Source organism: Schistocerca nitens, chromosome 8 (genome assembly GCF_023898315.1).
Source record: "Schistocerca nitens isolate TAMUIC-IGC-003100 chromosome 8, iqSchNite1.1, whole genome shotgun sequence".
Taxonomy (NCBI): domain Eukaryota; kingdom Metazoa; phylum Arthropoda; class Insecta; order Orthoptera; family Acrididae; genus Schistocerca; species Schistocerca nitens.
Window position 1 is genome coordinate 516,610,083 of NC_064621.1, and position 25,063 is coordinate 516,635,145.

At 39.7% G+C, this 25,063-nt stretch overlaps 1 protein-coding gene across 3 annotated transcripts in view; it reads right to left on the reverse strand.

Annotated features, from left to right (window-relative positions):
- LOC126198543 (cytoplasmic FMR1-interacting protein) overlaps positions 1-25,063 on the reverse strand; it is a 150,989-nt gene that overhangs the window by 109,597 nt on the left and 16,329 nt on the right. For all 3 annotated transcript variants that reach the window (XM_049934949.1, XM_049934950.1, XM_049934951.1), the window contains 6 exons: positions 10,422-10,601; positions 10,153-10,334; positions 9,736-10,066; positions 9,425-9,628; positions 1,679-1,870; positions 1,370-1,584 (listed from right to left, as the gene is read on the reverse strand). In XM_049934949.1, the coding sequence (XP_049790906.1) occupies positions 1,370-1,584; positions 1,679-1,870; positions 9,425-9,628; positions 9,736-10,066; positions 10,153-10,334; positions 10,422-10,601 (1,304 nt within the window). The remainder of the gene's footprint in view (positions 1-1,369; positions 1,585-1,678; positions 1,871-9,424; positions 9,629-9,735; positions 10,067-10,152; positions 10,335-10,421; positions 10,602-25,063) is intronic.

The following is a 25,063-nucleotide window of genomic DNA, read 5'->3' on the forward strand; positions in this document are numbered from 1 at the left end:
CACATGCGGAAAAGTTTATGTCGGAATGACTGGACGATCCATTAACACCAGGATCAAAGAGCATAAGCGACATTGCAGGTTGGGGCAGGTGGAGAAATCGGCCGTGGCAGAGCACACACTGAATGAGACCGACCATGTAATAAAATTCGCCGACACGGAAGTTCTGGCTGTAGAGAAGCACTATCACACGCGCTTGTTCAGAAAAGCTGTAGAAATACAAAAACACGCGAACAGTTTGAACAAGAAAGAGGAAAGCCTTAAGGTCAACGGATCCTGGCTTCCCGTACTGCAGCGAACGACCGTCGCAGGTAGCAAGAGGAGAACCGCACCGGAAAGGACCGCGGAGAAGCCCTCGGACGTTGGCGCGCCAGGTACATATAGCCTGCGCCCGCGAGCTCGGCTCCAGTTCACCACCGGCAATGGAGGGTGAAGCTTTGACAATGCCAGCCACTCGTGCTGGCGAAACGTCAGAAAAATCATTAGATGAACGTCGGCCGAAGAACCCGAGACAGAAGCCAATAGGCAGTTTGTCACCTTTTAATGAACTACAACTTGGAGAAGTGAGAGGCCTTGGAAAGGAGAATCTTAAGAAAATCTGTGGTCGTGATCCAGCATGAAGACAGGTGGAAAATTCAAAAGATCACAAGAGTCCGCCACAACATATGCAGAAGTTTGAAGACCGTAAGGATGAGGAGGAGGAAGATGTTCCTAGGACATTTGTATGGCATCACACCGACCGGACAGACAGTCACTTATCTATGGAAGAAGAGGACCACAATAGGATGAATTAAGGAAGTTAAGAAATCTGAATAAAGATCTAAGATTTCAAATGTTCCAAATGACAGAAAGAATAGAGCACAAAATTTGGAATTTTTGAAGATCAACTCTGTGATCTGGAATGCTTAATTTACTTGTGTGTATGTGTGTGTGTGTGTGTGTGTGTGTGTGTGTGTGTGTGTGTGTGAGAGAGAGAGAGAGAGAGAGAGAGAGAGAGAGAGAGAGAGAGAGAACCGTTTGTCAAACATGATTTGTTTTAATTCCATTTCAAAATTATATTTAATGGACTTATTGCACTATCACAACTCTCGAACAATATTTTTGTAAAACTTGAAAATGTGTAGTATTTTAGTATAATCAGCTACCACCACATAATTGATGATGGCACACAGTTGCAATGGCCAAATATAATGTAGTTTGCTCAGAAATATTTGTTACTTATGGCAGAAATCGTTTGAAAAATTTTTTAAAGAGCTATCCTTTGAAAAACAAATGGAAAAAAATAACAGCAGAGCATAAACCACTTCATCAAAACCCCAGAAGTAACAAACAGAAAAAAAGTAGTCACTAAACTGCCATGTCATATTCTTACCTCCTGATGAGATCCTTCTTGTTTTTTATTGCTTTCCTCAATGGTTCTCTCAAAACAAGTTGAACAAAGTCTTGTAATTCTGCATATATATTACGTCGTATTGCATCAGTGAATACTGTCTCCATTCGGGCCATTAGCACCTGCAGTCCTTTTATCATTGCTATTACTTCAATAAGTGCAAATTTCTCTTCATCTGTATAATTGTAACGTGTTGCCTAAGGCATAAATTTGTTGTAAGTGAGTTATTTTACTAGCATATGACGGAAAGCTTTTTTTGGGAGGAAGGGGGGAGGGGGGAGGGCTACTTACCCTCTCATATTCTTCTGCTTCTGGTGGGCATTCTTTATTTTGATGGTGGTCAGTTGGATGCAGAAGTTTCCACGAATACAATTCAGTTACAACACTAGTCCACTCTGATAACAGCTGCAAACCCCTTAATGCTAAGTCTGCTGTTTCCTTATTTTCTGCATCACTCCTTGTTTCTTTGTACGTTGTTGTTACCTATAATGAAAAAGTCCTTTGTTACCTAGTAACTGCAGATATGACCTAGCAGGAGAAATTAACTTCAGACGAGAAAGATCAAAGCCTAAACACAATTGATAAAACACATGTGGTGCTTCCTGATACATGGAAAGTATTTCGCAGTCTGAGACTTAAATCTGGACATGTGACTTTCATGGGCAATACAGTACTATTAATTACATTTTGTGATCTATTTTCAAAGCTTCGGTCTTACAGAATCTCTGAAGGTTTGCAGATTAGTGTTTAATGCCCTACCTGGCCACTAGATCATTAGTGATAATGCACAAGTTCAGGCAGAGGGGGGCGGACATAGGTTCGAATCCCTGATATTCTCCACATGCCAAAGAGAGACTCTAGTATACTGAACAGTAAACATTCTGATTGGGTAAAGAACACAGCAAATAATAACTTAGTCACAAATTATATGATGGTTCAATAACAAAACTGTAGAGAGTGTATACAATGAAATGAATGTGCTTTCCCTCAGCATATCAAAATTTTTACTAAGCCATTCTCCATCATATTATTTCAAGATGAGGCTACTTTTGCAAGGGAAAAAAAAGAGAACCTCTGACAGAGTTTAGAAAGAGTGGCAATAAGGGTACATCTATGCCACTATGAATTATAGTGGAAAAGAAACAGGTCTGAGTTCCAGCCTGATATACTTTCATTCACACTCGCAAATACCCAGCTACTGAAGAAACATAAAATTGATTGACACAGTCTTCAGCCCCCCCCCCCCCCTCCCCCAAGGATCTTGCAACTATGAAGCCTGTGAAAGACTATGTACGCCTCAGAACACCTGAAATGTACAAAATACCATGTGAATGTGGGCAGTTTTATGTCGGTCAGACTTTCTGCACTGTTGAACAGTAAGGGGTTTCGTCTTATGCTACAAAAAAAAAAAAAAAAAAAAAAAGAGCTGCGGTGGAGCATGCACTGGAAAACGGACACTGAACTGCATTTGATGATACTTCTATTATTAAATACAGATGACAAAGCCATAAAACTGCCCACATTCACACGGTACTTTGTACATTCCAGGTGTTCTGAGGCATACATAGTCTTTCACAGGCTTCACAGTTGCAAGATCCTTGGGGGGGGGGGGGGGGGGGGGGGGCTGAAGACTGTGTCAATTTTATGTTTCTTCAGTAGCTGGCTATTTGCAAGTGTGAATGAAAGTATATCAGGCTGGAACTCGGACCTGTTTCTTTTCCACTATCATTCATTGTGGCATAGATGTACCCTTATTGCCACTCTTTCTAAACTCTGTCAGTGTAATTAATGGATATCGTTGGGAGAACATGCATTCATACTATATCTATTTAGCTTCTCATTAGTGCTACTGCTTCACAAGACATTAATTTCAAGTGACTTTAGTTAGCTGCAGCACATAACAACTTACTGCAGAATGTAACATTTCAGCTGGCTTCAGTGCCTGATATCCAACAAAAGTTAAACAATTGTCACCCATCAGTGACAAATTAAGATAGACACACACTGCATAAAATTTGAAGTTTTTCACAACTGACGAAGCCAATATGCCACAAGAAATTCTCTCTCCAGCATTGCCTACCGTAAAACTCACTGCACAGACTGTGACACAAAACTTTCACATCTTACTTATGAAGTGTCACTGATGTCACACTGCCCTGTTTGTTCAATCAAAATCACCACCAATAAAACTTTAGAACTATATATGTATAATGACCATTCTCTTTCTTGCAGTCATTTGCCAGCCACAAACTATAGTACAAGTCTATTGCTTCCCTACTTATTGATAAAATACGTATTCATATAAAACCTATATAGTTCCCCGAGATCTTTCCAAGTTTCAAATAATTGTAAAATAGATACATCATAGATGTTTGAGACTTGAAAAGTTATATGGAACCATATAATTTCATTTTATTAAAGCACTTATGCCTGGGCTTGAGGGAGAATCCCCCCACCCGTTTCATTTGATACTGAGTTCCTTTTCCAGTATAGTTAGAGTGCCTCTGCAATACTATTCAAGTTCAGGGCGAATACCAAGTGAGCTGAGACACAAATGGGAATTTGGACTGAGGAGGAAGGCATGCTAGCATAATACATGCAGTTGTGCAAAGCCACTGTGCTAGATTGGCCTAGTGGTTAGTGCATCTGCCTAGGGAGCAGGAGATTCAGATTCTAATCCCAGCCTTGGTACAAATTTTCATTTGTTGCTGCAGTCTACACATATACAAAATACATATTGAAACCTTTCTGCAACAATGGTTTACACAATGAAATCCCATTTACAAATTAACACAAAAATTAAGTGGTCAGTTACTCCAAATTGTCTTTCAACGATCTTTCACCTAGTGGCCTCAGAATTTACAATATATGCACAATACTCAAAGGGCAAAAACCTTTATTAATGGCCTATTTAAATAAATTTAATATTACTATTAAAAATACTGAATATTGTAAAAGCACTATGACAGGAAACAGGTAATAGATGGGTCTAAGCTGTGCTGGCATCGTAACACCAGTTACTGTGAAGAACCACATATTCTGGCTTACTTTCGTTGTATAACTGTTTGAGTTCAAACTATTTACTGTATTAAAGCATGGTGCTCACAGGTTATACTACAAAAAAAGGACATTTCTTTTGCTACCTCATTTGAATTTATAGCACAAGTTCTCAAACAATTTGTGAAGGAAATTAGCATAAATGCCAATTATTAATGTTGCTGTAAACTACAGTTTTCAACATGTAAAAACATTCCAAGTGGTGATGGACTCATCATCATGCTCAATTTGGTATTAATGTAGCATTATTGGACTGTGTGACACTAAATATCCAATATTTTTACGTAGACTTTTTTATTTCAGCAAGCACTCTGACCATGATACCCCTTTCATTCCACACATGTGGATGTGATTTATCTTTCCAGTAGGAAAATACATAGCTCGTTGAGTGTCACATGCACCTTGACACTTGGGTTGAACTATCACTACTTAAATCCACAGAAGGTGGAGGCTTAGGAAAGGACATTCTACTTTTGCAGAAGACCTGCTTAAAGAACGCCTCAGTTACAAAGTCTTACATAACATCCACAAAAGGATGAATAACTACACTGGAGCACAAAAGAAACTGGTATAGGCATTTGTTTTCAAATACTGCAGTCGGCAATGTCAATATACAATAAGTGTGTTGCGCAGTTATTAGATTGGTTAACTGCTGCTACAATGGCTGGTTATCAAGATTTAAGCGAGTTTGAATCTGATGTTACAGTCTGCGCACGAGTTACAGGACAAAGTGTCTCCGAGGTAGCAATGAAGTGGGGATTTTCCCATACGACCATTTCACGAGTGTACCAAGAATATCAGGAATCTGATAAAACATCAAATCTCCAATACTGCTGCAGCTGGAAAAAGATTCTGCAAGAATGGGACTAACAACCGAAGAGAATCGTTCAATGTGACAAAAGTGCAACCCATCTGCAAATTGCTGCAGATTTCAATGCTGGGCCGTCAGTATGGGCTTTCACAGCCAAAGGCCCGTTAGTGTACCCTTGATGACTGCACGACACAAAACTTTACACCTCGCCTGGGCCCATCAACACTGACATTGGACTGCTGATGACTGGAAACATGTTGCCTGGTTGGACAAGCCTCGTTTCAAATTGTATCAATCTGATGGATGTGTGCAGTTATAGAGATAACCTTGTGAATTCACGAACCCTGCACGTCAGCAGGGGACTGTTCAAGCCAGTGGAGATTCTGCAGTGGGGTGGTGTGTGCAGTTGGAGTGATATGGGACCCATGACATGTTTAGATACGACTCCGACAGGTGGCATGTATGTAAGCATCCTGTCTGGTCACCTGCATCCATTCATGTCCAGTGTGCATTTCGACAGACTTGGGCAATTAAAGCGGGAAAATGCTACACCCTAAACATCAGAATTTCTACAGAGTGGCTCCAGAAACACTCTTCTGAGTTTAAACACTTCCGTTGGCCACCAAGCTCCCCAGAAATGAACATTATTGAGCATATCTGGGATGCCTTGTAACGTGCTATTCAGAAGACATCTCCACCCCCTCATACTCTTACAGATTTATGGACTGCCCTGCAGGATTCATGGTGTCAGTGCCCTCCAGCACTACTTCAGACATTAGCTGAGTCCACGTCATGTCGTGTTGCAGCACTTCTGTGACCTCGCAGGGGCCCTGCAAGATATTAGGCAGGTGTACCAGTTTCTTTGGCTATTCAGTGTACCTTGGAATAATGGAAATCAATAAACATGTGTCTACTTGCTACATATCTAAATTTTCAAAGGTCTACTGTTGTAACCACAACCAACAGTGCGAATGCCTTGGGCTGCGGATCGGAGCCGCCAGGCGGGGAAGCAGCCGGCGGTGGAGCACACACCACCAGGTAAACACAGGACGAGTCGGACGACAGACCAGCGACAACTGACAACAACCGACCATGACCGACTATGAGCGACACAACAAGGAAGAGATAAACAATGGAGGCTTGTGGAAACCACAACACCAAACGTAAATCCACTCGGAACCAGAGGCAGGCAAATGTCAACAACGAGCAACGACCAGAACGCAGTACCGCTGAGGTAGAAACGAAATCCAGAGCGAGTACCAGACTGGCTGGACTAGGGCAGAGCGGGTCCCATATACGAAACCGGAGGGAGCGGCTATTGGCCGCTGTCTGCACCTGGCTTAGCGGTGGTGCCCTCGCTGCGCGAGAGCCGCTGCGCGGAATAGCCACCACGGAGGCGGAGCCCTCTACGGGCTGACTACATCCATTTGTTCTGTCGCGTGTTCGACTTCCGCAGCGGAAGGTACTAGAGTCTACCAAGTGAGCTCAGAACAAAGAAGGGTAGCTATGCGGCAGTGTGCCAGTTGGAACGTCAACAAGGCATACCGCCAATGTAACAGACTGAGGAAGGAAGAAATGCAAACATTGCAGTGCTGCATAACAAAGCACTGTAAAGTAACACTACATAACTTCCAAACTTCAATGCCGGTGCGCTACTGCAAAGTCACACGTAAGCAGAAGCTCAGTGATGCAGAGTAATTACTGAATTACCACAGTGATGCAAGGAGCTCTGACAGAAGGCATACACACTCGTGCACTCAGAGCCATTGTATTGTAGGTATATGCTCGGCACTTTACATGTCACTAGAACCAGAGGGAATGACAGAACGCTGAGTTTCAGTGACACCACGACAAGTTGACTGATAATGAGTCTGCAAGCTACCTGCGAGTGAACTTCAGTACCAAGACAGAGCCAACCTGATGTGTACGACAGCTGTGGTCTGCTGTTGCTGGTAACTGGTTATCACAGATGATGTGCAAGCTATTATCTCCAGACCAATCAGGCATGGCACTTTTGCATAGGACCCTGGCTGACTCATGAGCATCTATTGTAGTCTTGGTCAACCGACGGTGGATGAATGGTTTCTAGTCGTCATAACTACTGACGTCCAGGACCACAGTCAGTAGTCTCCCCCAAAGCGCAAGATGGACTGTCTTCAAACGTTCTGTGGTGTGAGCTGCACTGTATCACTGAACATTTGACAGGTGACACCTCCCTGACCCTACACTGTCCCCAACACAGCATGTGACTGTGGCACTGACCTGCAGCACAATGTCACGGCTAGCCTATGAGGCGTCTGCAATTCTTTGCGACAAGTGCACTTACGTCTGGCTGCCCATCACCACTCTGAACACCCTTATAACTCTGTAGATTGAAAATTATAAATAAATGTTACTGAAGATACCAACGTTTCACTGACGTCTCCGGGTGCAAACTGGAGCTCTCACCCACAGTCCGGGCTCAGCCTCCTGGTCACAATGCAACCTCAACTCCCCAGGTCACAACAGTACTGAATGATTAGACACAGCTACCTTACTTGCAACTTCTAACTGTGGATACTGCTAATAATGCCTTCCAAATTGCTTTGTTATTTTCCCCTTCTACTCAAGTTCCCCATTTTTCCTTTATTTCAGTTTCTGTAGCTTCACTTGCTGGGTTAAAATTTTATGTTGTATAATTACAGTCAATTCACTTGCCTGTTTAGTCTCATTTCTAATGTTTTACATGTTTCTAACACTGGAGCTGTTAAGGACAAGTTATCTTGTTCAGTCACCCAGTTGGAACATATTACCAAAGTTTGCTATGTATTGTTCAACTTATTTTTCTTCTCAGAACATTGTTGTAATTTATCACATAGTTCATTATTTAATGTGCCACATACTGTATCTAAGCTAAATAGTTTTACATCACATTCTTCCTCTTGTTTTAGTCCTAAATGAAACATCAGAATTGTCATCTTTGAACATTAAATGAGACTCTCTGTAAACAAACAAAGTTTAAAATCTTCAAGCTGAAAATATGTTTGTAAAATAATAAATATTGTGGACTGTTACACCAGTGTTATGCATTTTTATTCATAATGTATAAAATATTCTGCCAAGAACCAAAAACAGTCAATTGATGCAGTTTGTACCATAGTTCATGGTGAAGGAAAATGTGTCTTACTGCCCACCACATTGGCATATGGATGTTCTGAATTAACACATACCAGGCTGGTGAATTGGCTGCGAAAAGAGAGAACATACGCTGCACCTTGACAACCCACTATCCCCATATTTCAGCATGTGATTTCTACTCGCAGTGTTTTGGCAATGAAAAATGGCTCATCATTCCTCTTACACTAAAAATATTACAACTGAGAAGGCACATTATTGTAGTCACCAAAAATTTAACACCACCTTCTTGAGAATGTTAGCTGAAATAGGACTACTATCTGCTTGTCTGTCACATTTACACTTTGTACAGAGATCAAATGTAATGCCTCTCCAGTTAGTGCACAAACTTCGCAGCCTGTGATATCATCAAATACTTAGCAATCATCCTGTGTAGTTTAAGAAGCACGGAGCAGTAATGGAAATTCCTAGATGAAATGATATGTAAAAAAAGGGAAAGGTAACCACTCACCTATGGCAGACTGATGTGTGGTGCATAGACGCACATAACAGAAGACAAGTGTTCACTTGCTTTCAAGCTCTGGCTCTTTTCCTAGTAGAAAAAAATGATGCTGCAGCTGCTAGAGTTTATGTGAATTCATGTACTTTCTACTAGAAAAAGAGCCAGAGCTTGAAAGCCAGTGAACACTGTTTTCTGTTACATGTATGTATACAATACTTATCAGTCCTGTAGTAAGTGAGTACCATTTGTAAAACACACACACACAAAATCAACACGTAGCAGATAATCAGTTTTGGCAAAAAAGTCTCCCTCAGATGGCACCTTAACCATAGCAGAAAAGCCTATGAAATGATTGTCTTACCGTTCATAATACACTTCATTGTCAATACAGCCTTATTTCTGTCAATATTCTGTACAATGTATAGCAACTGGCCCTCCTATAATGAGTATAGAAGAATTAATTTTATGTTAATTCTGATCATTAATATAACAAGCAAAATGAGGCATCTACACGTCACTAATCCAATTAAGATCTTGTGATAATTACTCTTACTTCATTGCTATATCTTGCAAGTTCACTGATGTATTTAACATGGTCTTCTCGTATCTGGGGCAGGTGCACCATTAAATCAGCTTGAGGACTTATGCTGTTGGAACTGGACAGAGGCCACTTGGACGGATCAAAATGCTTGCTACGCTTTATATAATTGAATGGCGCTATCTGCATATCTCCAAACAGTGGCACAACTTCCAGATTCTGAAATCATTCACAAGGCGTATAGCTACAGATATTAAGAGAGAACGTATTTGGTAAATAAAAGAATAATTGTAAAAACATGGGATATTAATCTCAAATTTCTTTACCTTAAATATCCTGTCAATCTTCTCTAGCTTCAGCTTCTTCTTTTGATCAAGTTTATTGATATTACACAGATCACTATCCATGAGAAACAGTCCAAATCCCATCACCTTAACAAGCATATGCTTCTCATGTGGTGTCAAGTACATTTTTGTCTCAAACATGTGAACACATATATTCACTACATCTGCTAAAAGTTCCTCATACCCAGGAATTTTTTCCAAGTTTTCTTTAACTGTATCTCTGATTTTATTCTGAGTTGCAAGGAACATTGAAAGGTTTTGAGATTCCTGAAGTGTCTGTGAATCAGCCATCACTTTTAGAAACTGGGCTGCCCTACAAAGCAAACAAATACATATTTTGCGGGTTATTAATAGCTCAACTGAGAATAAAATAAACAATCTGTTTTCAAACAGTGATACCTTCTGTAAGTAGAATAGTCATTTTTCACGCTTGATTTCATATTCTTTAATTCATCAAGAACAGCAAACATGTTAATAAATTTTCCAAGTGTAAGAAGGTATGCTTCTGAAACAAAATCTTTTCTTTTTTCTTGATGGCATAATCTCTTCACTTCAGCAGAAAATCTTTCAATAGCTTTCCTCTGCAAAGAACACAATTAATAAGCAAATTTACACAATCAGCATTTATATGTATACAAGGGGCTTTGAAGTTAATAAAAGTGGTTTACCTGAAAATACATAAAATTCAAGAGTTTATTCACTTCTGGTGCAAGAACTTCTACAGTTTTCTCATATATTTCAACCCTATTTGGTTGTTCATTTGATTTTGGCTGTGGAATAGCACGAGAACAGCACCTCCACGTGTACAGCATTACAGCGTGCACTAAACCTTCCTCAAGCAGTTCGTTCTGCAAAAACAAAATTTGTTGATGAATTTCATACTGTAAACTCATTCTGCAGAAATTCAAACTGACTAATCATTAAACTGATGGAAATTTCAGAATAGATACAACAAAAAGTAACAAAATACTGTATTCTGTGAGGTTGCCTTCAAGACAGCAGCAAAAGCAGTATCTGATTGTAGATCCAAGAAATTTAGAAGGCTGCCTTTGCAGAAGAATCTGCTTCCAGCACAGGGCATCTATGCAGGAGACTCTAGCCAGAAGGTATTGTCTGGGCCACAGATGAAACAGTACTTATTCCTATGCTAAGAATACTAGTACGTAAAAAAAAAAAAATCTACATCCACCTCAACTATTTTTTTTAATGACACAAGCAGATGACCGTTTCATGATAACGTAAGCTGTTTCTGTGAGCCTATCGTCGTCTTCTTCAGACTGACAATAGAATGAGGAGACAAAGAATTATTACGGAATACATAAAATCTTCCAAGTAACTATCTGCACAATGATAAAGGAACACTAAAATTATACCTAAAGGCTCATGCTGTTAGTGGCGACAACGTTCCCGTTGCATTACCAACAGCACTAAAGGCAACATTCGGTAGAGGTCGAGATTTTATAAGCGAAATGAAATCTCTTTGTTTATTCATACATGTCTGTATTAGCAAAGGGAGTAGCTACTTCAATCAATCATCTAATCACCAAGGACAGTAGATCATTTTTTTTCTAGCTACTGTGCCTGCTGATACTGGTGTACTGGTTATGGTAGCCATTTTTAAAGATAAAAGAAAGGAAAGGAAAGGAACAGTTCACAAACACAAATCATCCCTACAGTTGAGAGGACGTGAGAGACACTTCCACGAAGATCACGGGACCCTGTAATCGTCGTCGTCGTCATCATCATTTTTCAACTACATGTTCCAGGGTGTGGTGTACAAGAGCTCGCCATCTAGTTCTGGCTTCATAGATCTTCTATTCCAAGAGAGCTTCCCATTTGTGTCCTTTCTCCTCCACATCTGATCTTACAGCCTCTATCCAGCATTTTCTTGGTCTTCCCCAGGGTCTTCTTCCTACGAGGCTCAGTTTGAAATACTTTTGGCAGGTCTTTGGCTGTTTATTCTCATTATGTGCCCATACCACTGAAGCCTGCGTTTCTTTAGGACACGGGTAACTGGAACTTCAATACCATCTACTTATTTGTTCACCTCATTCCTGACTTTGTTCTTCCTAGTTGTTTGATTCAGAGTTCTACTGAATCTCACTTTTGTTGCCTAAATTCTGTTGAGGTCTTTGTTTAGTAGAGTACATGTTTCTAAACCATATGTTAGGACAAGTACAAAACAGATGTGGTACTGGTCGCTTTTGCTTTTCGTGGCATTTTATCATCCCAGGCGAGATTTCTGACTTGAATGTAAAAATTGGGTGCTTTCTGTGGCCTACTGAGTATTTCCTGCTTAATGATGTTGTCTTTTGAGATCATGCTTCCTAGGTACTTGAAATGTGAAACGGATTTTACTTTGACTCCTTCTAGAAATATATTTGAGGTCGTTCCTTGCCTGTCGATGGTCATTTCTACTGTCTTTTATTTTTTTTATTTTTAGCCCAAAATTTTTGATTGTGTTGTTCCAGTCACTATGTTTCCTCTGTGTTTCAGCTTCTGTCTCTCCCCATACTATCAAATCATCAGCAAAAACTAGGGCATTTGGTTCACTGTCTATTTTCTTGGCAGATTTTATGATCTTGTCAGTTACTGTTACAAACAGGAGTGGTGATAGGGCACTTCCTTGTTAGACACCTCTCTTTGTTTCAAACCATTCTGATCATCCATTGCCTATCTGGAGACAGCTGTAACACTTTTGGTATAGTATCTTGACTTTGCTGTCATTCGCTTTTTCAATGACCACAAATACAATCACAAGATTTCTTCCATATTCCCAGTACTTTTCTGTCAACATTCTTATTGCAAAAATAAGATCCATTGTAACTCTGGCTTTCCTGAATCCACATTGTTCTACCTCAAGCGAAGGTTCTACTATCTTTCTAATTCTCATTTCTATGATCTTTTCTAACAGCTTCAAGGTGTGTGACAGCAGTGTGATGCCTCTGTAATTTCCACAATTTTGTCGTTTGCCCTTTTTGAGCAGATGGACAATGACTCCTTTACTCCAGTCTTCTGGGATTTTGTTTTCTTTCCAAACCACTGATAACACTCTATATAGCTAATTTATGCCTACTATGTCAGCTGCCTTTCTCATGTCTGAATCAACTTTCCATTCCACACACTCTTCAATTCTGTTTCTATCTCCGCCATGTTAATGGGTGTCCACTAGTTTGGACTTCACTAATTTCTCTACAGTCGTTGATGGTTATGTTGTCCCCATCTCCATTTAGCAGCATGTTGAAGTACTTTCCCATTTCATCCCTGATTCCTTCCTCTGTTCATATTAAGTTACCGTCATCTATTCCCAGGACAAGGATTTTTACATATTCATTTCATTTGCTCTTTAGTACTCTGTATTGTAATTTCCTACTTCCTACTTCCCTGAGATTCTTCCTCTATCCTTGTATTAAAGTCTTCCCAGCACTTTTCCTCTTCTTCCTGAATCAGTCTTTTTACAGCTAGTTTCTCTTTGCAGTATTCCTGAGCTATATGGTCAAATGCTAATTCATTTCGTCCATCATCTATTTTTCATGGTCTAATTTTCTTTTCAGTACGTTCTTTAACCAATCATTCCACCAAGGAGCTTCCTTCTCTTTTGTTGTGGCACTTGTTTTTCCACAGATGTCCGTGGCTTCTCTAACAAAGGTTTCTTTGAATAAGAACCATTCTTCTTCTATTCCCCTCTCTCAATTTTGGGTAATTTGGCTGCTATTTGTGCTTTATACTTTCTATTCTTCTCCATGCCCTTCAACAGCCAAGTCTTAATCTTTGACATTCTCTTTTGTTTAAACTTTGGCACTTGAACACCTTTTAGGTCAGCAGTTAATAGCTGGTGGTCACTATCTAGGAACTCACTGGGTATGACTTTAACATCCATACCATACTGACCAGCTTTGCTACCAGAGATGAAGTCTATCATAGTCCTGAACTTACCATCCCAGCTGCATCTCGTCATTTTATGACTTTCCCTCTTCTATACCACATGTTCTTTATGGCTAAGTTGTTTCGCACACAGAAGTAGATACTAATAGGTATCATTTCCAAAATTAATAAAATATTACGCTTTATCTATACATCAACACAGGACTGTGTGCTTCTTTGGTTTGGCTTAGTTTGCCAGACCACCATGGTTTAGTCCACAGCACAAATGCTTAAGAATTTTGTTATTATAGTCCAATACTGTGATGTGATTAGTCAGTTATTATGTCACTGTATGTTACAAGGCAGTATTAGTAATTCACAGTGACTTTCATTATTTATAACTGCAGAGTCAATTTATAAATAACCCATCTAAAGATGAGAATGGTCACCACAATTACTGATATTACTCATTTCATTCATTTTCTAGCAAAAAGATGAGAGAGAGAGAGAGAGTGTGTGTGTGTGTGTGTGTGTGTGTGTGTGTGTGTGTGTGTGTGTGTGTGTTTGTGTGTGTGAGAGAGAGAGACAGGAGTACATATGAATATAGCTTTCTGTAAACATTCAACAAATGGAAAGTGCTGAAGTATCTATCATGTGTAGCTCCAGAAGAATTATGCACATGCAAATTGTGTGACCAGTACTGCATTCTCTACAACCTCCACTGTGAGATATGTACCTAATAAATAACATGAGACAGTGAAACATCGGAAGGAAATGGTGGAACCAAGACTAGCTCCTATTACCAGTGCCATGTAAAAACCCACAAGAGAGAATGTTGGGGGAAATGAGCAAATCCATAAATAATAACAAATAACATTAAAACACTGCTGACATCCAAATTGATGTGGAGCATATTTTGTTGAAATTTTTATTGTATTATATGTTAAGGTATTTATAATCCATCTTTAAGCATTTCCATGCATTTGCTATTGGGTCTCATTTTAAAAATAACTTCTACATTAGAGATTAACATGTTAGAGAAAAGGAGACTACTTACTGTACTATAATACACACTATATTCCAAACTATACACAATCAAATAAACAAATGCATATACTAGGTGTCCAGGAGGAATGGTCAAAATTCAGGGATATGACAGGAATGATTATTTGAAGCAAAAAAAGTCTAAAATACCGACCTTAAGAGCTATAAGCATTACTTCATCTTTGATACTATGAAACAAATCTCTTCTACCACTGTCTATTTGCCTTCCATGTTTTGGGAGGAAATAGTATGGACCAAAAGAAAAAATTGTCTAGTAACCACGGGCTTTAAAATGCACATCTAAACAGCTGTGTTCAGTAAAACATAAGTGTTTCACAGTTGAAAGGCTATAAATGTCTTCAGACTTGGAGCAGCTCAGCTCAGTTTTGTCATTGATTTTTTAAAACCGTGTACTTCTACTTCCGTCCAGATACAAATTATTACAGTGTTTGCAAATGTTTGTAGAAACTCATTAACATGAGCAGAGTTACGAGTCAGGTGTGGGCTTTGAATATCAGGAGTTGGGAACTGACCTTAGCCTTTGATCATTTTAAAAAAAGTCATCTGCAGTTAACATTAACATCATCTGTAGCATTTTGTCACATGTTCTACCAAGTTCTGTGTTAATGATACTCTGAGCATTAGATTTATTATGAGAATTTTGAAAGTAAACATCATTTGTCCAACAGCTGGCTAATTTAATTTATGATTTATATTGCCTTGATTCATACAATGAGTGAATTTATAATAACCCACTTCCGTTTAATCACAGAACTCATTAAAATATCCTTAAGACATTTTCACAAACAACAAACAGAATAAATGGCTAGTGCCTTTCTTGATTTAAACTGAGTTGATAAATACGAGCTGATGTACATTAGTGTAAGGACTCATTCTCATTTAAGGAGAAAAAAACAGATGAAGATCCTCTATTCAGATACTTGAACTGACACCAAAACCGAAGTCCATTATCCAAGAGTAAATTGCAAGAGGGCAACTGTCTGAAGGCAAAAGTCAGCCAAAATGTAGTTATCAAAGGAATATATATTTTTTATTGTTACTGATGGGCAACTATTGCTGCTTTAGTGACACAAGTTGAATGTACGGAATACATACTGCCTCTCACACTGGCATATGGCCACTATGAATGACACACAGAAGACTAGTTAGTAGGTACCTTATGTTCTGGCGTAACCAGAAGCACTGGAATGAAGAAGAATGCAAGACCAGAGAAGGCGGTGAAAAGACGTCGGCCAATACTGTGCTAACCAGGACGCGACAACCATAGGAGTGACATATAGCCGAAGTGAATATAAGCATCGCTCCTGCCAGCCTCGGCAGGACATTAGTGGACTGTATTTGCATAGCATTAGCATGGCCTAGCAGAGAGTGCTACGATATCAGTTTGTAGTGATCCATATTCATTGCTTGTTTAAACACTGTGTATAGCAAGGACTTGGATTTATGTTGCATGTCACCCATCACTTCAGACACCATTGCATTCCGAGAACGCAGTATCCTTTAGGTACCCTATGTGAGACAAGTGGGCAAGACCCCACATTTACCGACAAGGACTCAACATTACTGATGACGAGTATCCAACCGAACTCTGTGCCTGGCAGCCATGGCATTCTCCTTTCCGTTTTTTTGCTGGCACCTTAATTCTCTCTTGTCTTTATTTTGCAGAGGCGCATATTGCTTTAACAGTTTGTTGTGGTTTTTGCTAATTCGTGTTTTCAGGTGGGTGTTGCAGAAAATTTCTTTGTACATATTTTTGTCTGTTTGTTGCATTTGTATCATCCAACATCACCATCCCACCTGTCCCGCCCCCTGCTCAGGCACCACAGCCGCAAGTGTTAGACGCCACACAGCTAATGCAGATGTTCAGTTTCACACGCAGCAAATATCAGCACTACTCAACAAGGTGCAGCAGCTACTCGCCAACGCTGTGTGCCCGATGGAACAGGCACTGCCTACTACAGCTGCTATACCACCTTTTCGACAGTTTTGTAAACAGGAAGACGAATGGTTCGAGTGGTTGGCCCAGTATGAGGCCCATATACTAGCCCATAATGTTTCAGGTACTGTGAAACTTCCCTATCTATTATCCACAATAGGAAGTGCAGTGCTCCGCCTCATTCAAAAACTTTTTCCTAATGCCACTCACAGTGAACTTAGTTACAACCAGATTATTGCTTCGCTAACTAACTATTATTACCAACAAGTGAATGTGGTAACAGCTGGGTATCAATTCCTTAATTGCAAAAAATGGTCAGAACAAACTTATAGCTAGTAGGTAACAGATTTGCAGGGTATGACAAGTAAACGCAAATTCGAATGTGCTTGCAATGCTTTGTATTCAGATGCTATGTTGTGTGATGTGATCGTGTACAATGTACCTGATGTCAAAGTCGGAGAACAAATTTTAAAACAGTCTAATCCATCATTTCAGCAGGTAGTGCAAGTATTAGATCAGTACGATTTCGGTGCCTTGTTGGCTCATACATTTGAGCACCCAGCTATTTGCCGGGTTGAGTTCCATAGTTGCAATCGCACCATTCCACACCGGAGGCGTGCACTAGCCATGCCGAGTAAACAACATTCCATGCCCGCGTAAGAAGTTAGTTAGTTAAACAGGCAGCTACACAGACACAGAATTAAGTCTTGCCCTAGGTGTTATTCACGGTACAAACGCCCAGGTGGCCCCTCCCGACAGGCTCAGTGCTACGCTTGTGATAGGAAAGGACATCTGCAATCTGTATGTTTGCAACAGAACAAACATAAGAATTTGACCCACTCCCAAAAGTCTAGTCACAATGCCCACTTATAATGGACAAGACATTCCCGTTCTCAGAAAATGTACTTTGCCCACCATGTACTGCTCGCATAAGCGAACAGTGACTTTTACAGCGCAAGAATCATGCAAGTGTGAGGACATATTTGGTCTTAATTCATTTGATTTGTTTGGCTTTAACATTCACAACAATGTGTTGTCAGTGTCTACATTCAGTGCAAAATACAGTCCAGCTAACTTTCTAAATTACTTCTTGGAACTCTTTTCTGAAGGTTTAGGCAAAGCTAACAATTTTGTTGTATGTTTTACACTGAAAGACAATGCTCAGCCAGAATTTTGCCAGGCCAGAACTGTTCCCATTGCTTTATGGGACAAAGTCACTGCTGAAATTAAAGGATTGCAAGGTAGCAGAGTTATTGTGCCCATACAAGCTAGTCAATGGGCAAGTCCATTGGTTTTGCTCTCCAAACTCTCAGGTCGCATTCGCCTCTGTGTTGACTTTAAGTCTTCAGTCATCCCACAAACTGTCATTGATACTTGTCCATTGCCGTAACCAGAGTATCTCATGGACAAATTAGGCACTGGGCACTACTTTATGAAAATTGATTTGCGTGACGCCTATCTTCAAATACCACTCGATGAAGAATCTCAAAAAGTGTGTGTACTAAATACTCATTTGGGCTTGTTTAAATATTTGCATTTGCCTTTTGGCAGTGCTTCCACACCTGCTATTTTCCAATGGTATTTGGAACAGGTGACTGCACAAACTGTTCAACTATTTGAACAATATTGTAGTAGCAGGTCGTACACCTGAAGAAAATATTCAAATTTACGTGCTTTGTTTCACGTGTTATCGGGTGCAGGACTAAATTGTTGACTGGACAAGTGTGATTTTTTAAACCCTGAGTTGCAGTATCTTGGTTATGTCATAAACAGTCAAGGTGTACATTCTCTTCAGTTGCATTTGTTAGTCATACGAGATTTGCCAGTTCCTCTCAATGTCACAGAATTGCAGTCAGTTTTAGGGAAAATGAACTATTATATTCATGTTATACCTAATGCTGCACAAATTGCAACTCCATTGCATCACTTGCATTGCAAGAATGTCCCCTTGTTTTGGACAGAAAAGTGCCAGGAAGCTTTTCAAAACTTTGAAGCACTGCTCAGTTGTATTGAAAGTTGACTCTTCACTATTGCTTTTGCCTCAAAAGTGTTGTCCAAAGCTCAGTTTAACTATTCAGTGAAAACTGAAAAAAGAGGCTTTGGCTACTGTGTATGGTGTCACCAAATTTGACCCCTATTTGTATGGCAGAAAATTCTACTTAATAACGGATCACAAGCCTTTGCAGTCCTTGTTTCACCCAACAAAACCGGTTCCTGTAGGAACTGCCCAAAAATTGAAACTTCCTGGCAGATTGAAACTGTGTGCCCGACCGAGACTCGAACTCGGGACCTTTGCAAAGGTTCTGGCATAATCAAAAGTTTCCAGAATGAGATTTTCACTCTGCAGCGGAGTGTGCGCTGATATGAAACTTCCTGGCAGATTAAAACTGTGTGCCCGACCGAGACTCGAACTTGGGACCTTTGCCTTTCGGGGGGAAGTGCTCTACCATCTGAGCTATCGAAGCACGACTCACGCCCGGTCCTCACAGCTTTACTTCTGCCAGTGGTGAGGACCGGGCGTGAGTCGTGCTTCGGTAGCTCAGATGGTAGAGCACTTGCCCACGAAAGGCAAAGGTCCCGAGTTCGAGTCTCAGTCGGGCACACAGTTTTAATCTGCCAGGAAGTTTCATATCAGCGCACACTCCGCTGCAGAGTGAAAATCTCATTCTGGAAACATCCCCCAGGCTGTGGCTAAGCCATGTCTCCGCAATAGCCTTTCTTTCAGGAGTGCTAGTTCTGCAGGTTCGCAGGAGAGCTTCTGTAAAGTTTGGAAGGTAGGAGACGAGGTACTGGCAGAAGTAAAGCTGTGAGTACCGAGCGCGAGTCGTGCTTCGGTAGCTCAGATGGTAGAGCACTTGCCCGCGAAAGGCAAAGGTCCCGAGTTCGAGTCTCGGTCGGGCACACAGTTTTAATCTGCCAGGAAGTTTCATAATCAAAAGTGCTGGAATGAAGAAGAAGAACGCAAGACCAGTGAAGGTGGTGAAACGATGTCGGCCAACAGTCCACTGACCAGGACGTCACAATGATAGGAGCAGCACCTAGCCGAAGCGATTATAAGCACCACTCCTGCCAGCCTCGGCCGGACATTAGTGGACAATATTTGCAGAGCATTCACATGGACTAGCAGAGAGTGCCATGATATCAGATAGTAGTGATTCATACCCACTGCTTGTTTAAACATTGTGTATAGCAAGAACTTGGATTTATGTTGCATGTCACCCATTGCTTGCGACACCATTGTACATTTAAGTTAAGTATTGTCAACCTGCTTTATTGAAATAAAACCACTAATGTTATTTGCTTGAACTGTTGTATATCATTCCGAGAATGCAGCATCCTTTAGGCACCATATAAAAGATGAGTGGGCAAGACCCCACATTTGGCGACAAGGGCTCAACATCTTACACTTTCAGAAGCCTATAAACAGCTATCAGATGACTATAAGTAGATAAATAACCTCAGAAAACCTAACTGAGAAACACAACTAAATCAAACAGGATGGAATAACAAATACCTGGTAATGACAGAATGCTGCTCACCACATAGAGGAAGTGTTGGGTCACAGACAGGTTGCTATGTAACCACCCTGCTGGGGATAAATGTTGTCAACAGAAAATAATTCTAAGTAAATATTAATTCTGTCAATAGAAGCTGAAATAATTGTTCTTGCAATTTGGTGGGTGTAACACAGACTGTTCAAAATAACAAGTGTTGACCAGAACTTATCTTTATTTCACTGTTTTGTTGCGGTTGATGTTTCCTATTCAGTTTCTTGTGTGAAAACGGGGCAGATAACAACACAGCTCTCACATAACGGGATAAGTCTGTTATTTCAGGTGTACAATTTATTACATCACAGAGTGCTGCTCACGATCTTACATCGTACTGGGCCTCCCACACAGTTCCTCGCAGGTCTTACACACTCTTGCTAACAACTGTGTATTGTTGTGTAAAGTAAATTCACTAAATAAAATTACGGAATTCGTTTATAATTACAAAAAACATTATCACCTGGTGGTTGCAATTTGAAACACATGGAATGTGGTACAAAGATGATTAAGTATCTCTTGTTTTCATAGAAAAAAAGGGAAATGATATGAATAAATAATGTTAATTACACTTAAACTACATTATCCCAAGCACTCATACCATGTTTCCCGTTTCAAATGTAAGTACATTATTTTTTAATGTGAACAGAGTTTCAATAGACAGGATGTTCATTTTAATTGAAGACAATGAAATATCTTGACAACTACAAATTGGATCAAAAAAAGTTATAGTTCCAATCTGTTTGTCTAATAGGGGGACATCTACTGATACCAAACTCAATCCACCACACCACCCCATGCAGGTGGTAGCAGGAGTAACCTTGAAATCTTCAATGGGAAGCCCCATTATTTACTGCAGATTACAATTCCACGGCAAACTCTACATACATTTTGTCTGAAGCATTTTCTTTGTTTCACCACAGACGGCAATGTAATCGGAGAAATAGAAATGGTCACCACAGACGGCAATGTAATCGGAGAAATAGAAATGGATACACAATTATAATTTACGATATACTACTCAATAGCCCTTGAATATCCAATGGCATGTGGTGTCCCACCCCCATGCTGCAAGGGTAGAACAGGCCAGTATTTTGTAACTCCTAATTGGAAACACCATATGCAATGTTGTATTCCTCCAACATTTTGAACAGGGGACTACTCAACATGCCACTGTGGCCACGGCTCAAGGTGTACGCTACTCTACTTCTAGAAAGGAAAACAAGAGCTTGTGATACAATATGAATCAATTGAGGTCCCCCTAAGTGTCTACAAACAGATGCCAAATCTGTAAAGAAAGGTGACACTACATTTCGAAGACAAGGTGACATGTTGCTGCAGGTAAAGAAAGATAAAAGGGAGGTGAGAATGATAACAGTTCACAATGCATCCACACGTACGACAGAAAAATGCAAAAAATCAATAAATGGACAAAGAAAGTAGTTTTGTTTCTAATAAATCGTGCTTTGCTTGCATACAAAGTGTATAAAAAACTAAATCCAGACATTAAAAAACTATCAAAACATTCCTAAAAGAAGTTGCAAGAGTCTGGACTATTGATCAACAATCTGGCGCAGCAACTATGGTGGAAACTGAAGCAATTCGACCTACAAAATCAGCATCTGCTAAGTATCCACCCTGTTGATTGTCAGGGAACATGAAAGAATATACTATTCCGACTATTGTGGGAAGTGGAAGAAAAAAATATCCAGCACAACCTAGCAGAGTTTGCGCAACACATCATAAAAGAAGTGAAACAAGATACTACTGCCAATTTTATGAAGTATTGTGTGTGTTTCCAGAATACTGCCCTTCAAGAATATTAGAACATCACACAAAATGTCTGCCAAGTTTCATCAGCATCAGACACTGCTAGGTGCAACTACATTCAAATGAAGAAGGTGCACTTATTTCTCACCTGTCTTACAAAAGTCACTGGTACCTGCAACAATAATCGCGGTGCGGCAGCCAGTATGCCTTGTCTTAAATACAATATGTATTTCATGGCTACATTTACATCCCTGATCAAAATCCCCTATCTTTCCACTGTGGCCTGCTCTTGTCAAGTTTTCTAATGTATATGACAGTGTTAATAACAAGAACAAGCCAACCCAAAGCCCCCTGGTCCGCAGACGATCCAATGACTTTTCAGATTTTATTTTGCTAATGTTTTCATGTTATTTGTGATACTAACCATCAGCTGTTTTGTAAGCCACCTATCACCTTCACATTAATGACATCATCAGTCAATCTGTGTGCTTATCACATTGTTAACCAACACCACTCTCATTAAATATTTACAGGGTGTATACGTGGACAAGGAAAAAAAATTCCCGGATTTTTCCCGGGTTTCCCGGTTAAAAATACACTTTCTCCCAGGTGAAAACACACTATTTTCCTTGTTATTAAGTGACAGTATATTTTCCCTTGGAGCTGTAAAACTTAGCAATCCTTTGAATGGGTACGTTTTTATACATGGGTGTAGAATTTCCCGGAACTTTAGAAAATGAAACTCAGGGAAGAAAACTCCTTTTGGAAAGATTTTCGGTGTGTTGCAACATGTACGCTGCATATTTTCGTATTAAAAAAGTATAAATTCGAATTCCACCAAACACCGCATGTTACTTTCTGAACCATTGTAATCGAGATTGCGATGCACTTTTGAAAGCCAGTCATAACTCATGTCACATGATCCCGCCAGCTGATGACAGCAGATATTCCGACCACAGGACATGTGATGTAGTCAGCTAATAGCAACATCACTTAAGTAGTGCAGATACACAAACAGGAAAAGTTAATGTCTTAAATTAATGTACATAGTGTTTCTACAAGAAAAGCAAAGCTTTCACATATAACAGTGGTCTCTAAGGTTAATACGCTGCAAGTGAAGCTAAGCTTTCACATATAATGTTGATATTTTTTGCACGTGTTACATTTTAAGATATATCACACAAAAGTACCAGTAAAATTTTTAGCCGAGTCCAGTGACTTGTCCTCAGTTTTCCACAAATTAGCTACTGTAGAGGAGAGAGCTTCCCATAGCACTACATGTTTGCTAATAATAACGACATGAATGTCTGATCTAACTTCTAAGCAGTTCGTCATCAAATGCTCTGTGATTTAAGAAATTCATCATACATTCTCGCACATAGTTCAACTTGCATAAAAGGAAATTTACTTTACATTATGTCATAAAAGAAAAAAGACATTACAAGATACTCCAAGAGCATCGGAATTTCGTGAACCATACTACAATGGCATGTGCATGTGCTCTTTAAGAGCATACTTAAAAGAGCACATTGGTATGTCCAGATTCCCAATGAAGTAGGCCTCAACCTGATATTAAGCTTTGAAAAAGTGCAATTGAAGTGCAGTGAGCAGTTGAAATTGGGTAATAGTGTGGAACTAAACACTTCGTTTCTAACACACTGACTGCCTCAGCATAAGAGATTAATAAAAACCCAATTTCTTTAGCAAACCGACAAAAGTAACTTCACTGTTCTACAAGGCGATTAATGCATGGCTGTCAGAAAAGTGGAAATAAAATAAAATCTGAAACTAATAATGTATATTAGCCTTCTGTAATTATGTGAATGTATTTTAATTCACTTGATAGCTCTTGGCCACAGAAATCCATTTTGTTTTCATTTGATATGAGAGCAGTAAACAAAGAGAAAACAGTAAAATCACTAAATGTAAACACGGGTCACGTGGAGACTACACAATTCCTCACTATAAATCAGACTGCTCTGCTCATCAGCCTTGGATCTGCGATATTTCCGAACCGGGGCAATACTAAGCGCCCCCCCCCCTCCCAGCCCCCCTCCCTCGAGCGTTTGAGATACGACGTCAAAAATTTAAAAAATCGAATTTTCAAAAATATGTCCATTTTGTAGCGTACATCTTTCTAAAGAATCCGATGCATAAAACATATAAGTTTGAGGAAATGTAAGACATGTTATTTGGTATTAAGTGTGCCAGAGTGTAGTGCCACTCCGCTTCACGCGGCATTCTTCTATCACACACCACTGTATGTCGCTCCATGGAATTGAAATATGTATATTTTGTACTGGATGCCATCAAACTATATTCAGGACAGTGTAAATTAAAATGTCCTGTGGTGCCTCTCCTGCTTCCAGTCGCCCGGTTTGACGTTCGCCCCCTCTTTTTTAAAAATAAAAAATAAATAAAACTTGCAATTATTACTGGATGGGATTATTTGTAATCGGGAGAACAACAACTCTACAGAAAATCTGCAGTCTTTATTGCCTGTTAGTTCATAACTTTCTGTTTTGGGTGACATAAAATTAAATATAGGATACATAAAACCAGTAAAGACAAGAGATAAGCAATAGAGCACACATTTCTTCAATTCTTAGCTCCTAGCATTGTTTTTTTTCTCTAATCTTGCTACAGCTTTACATGGTCAGCTTTCCTTTCTGCAAAGTTCGTCAAACGTTATGCTACATGCAAAATCAAAATATCGTTGTCTAATACTGCGTAAGCTGTTAATACAAATAGTACCCAAGACTGGTGTGGTTTCCCGATCTGATTATGTATATTTTGTCACTGTGTGCTAGATAAAACAAAATAGACCTTTCTAACACTGCAGAAATCGTAACACACACCAAATAAACGAGACTGTTTTGGCACAAATGGTCATTTTTATAACATGACAGAATATAATCCACAAAGACCAACATAAAATGCCTATTAGGCCTACTACAAGCAAAAAGCTTTATGTTAAAAACTAGTTTAACATTTCATTCATATGATCCAGTTTCTCGAGCATGAGATCGAAAAATAGTAGTATGAATGAATTTTATCCATAGTGGATGTTATGAGATTTTTATATAAATTTGGAATCGTCATATTCTTCCCTAATTTGTCTGATGTC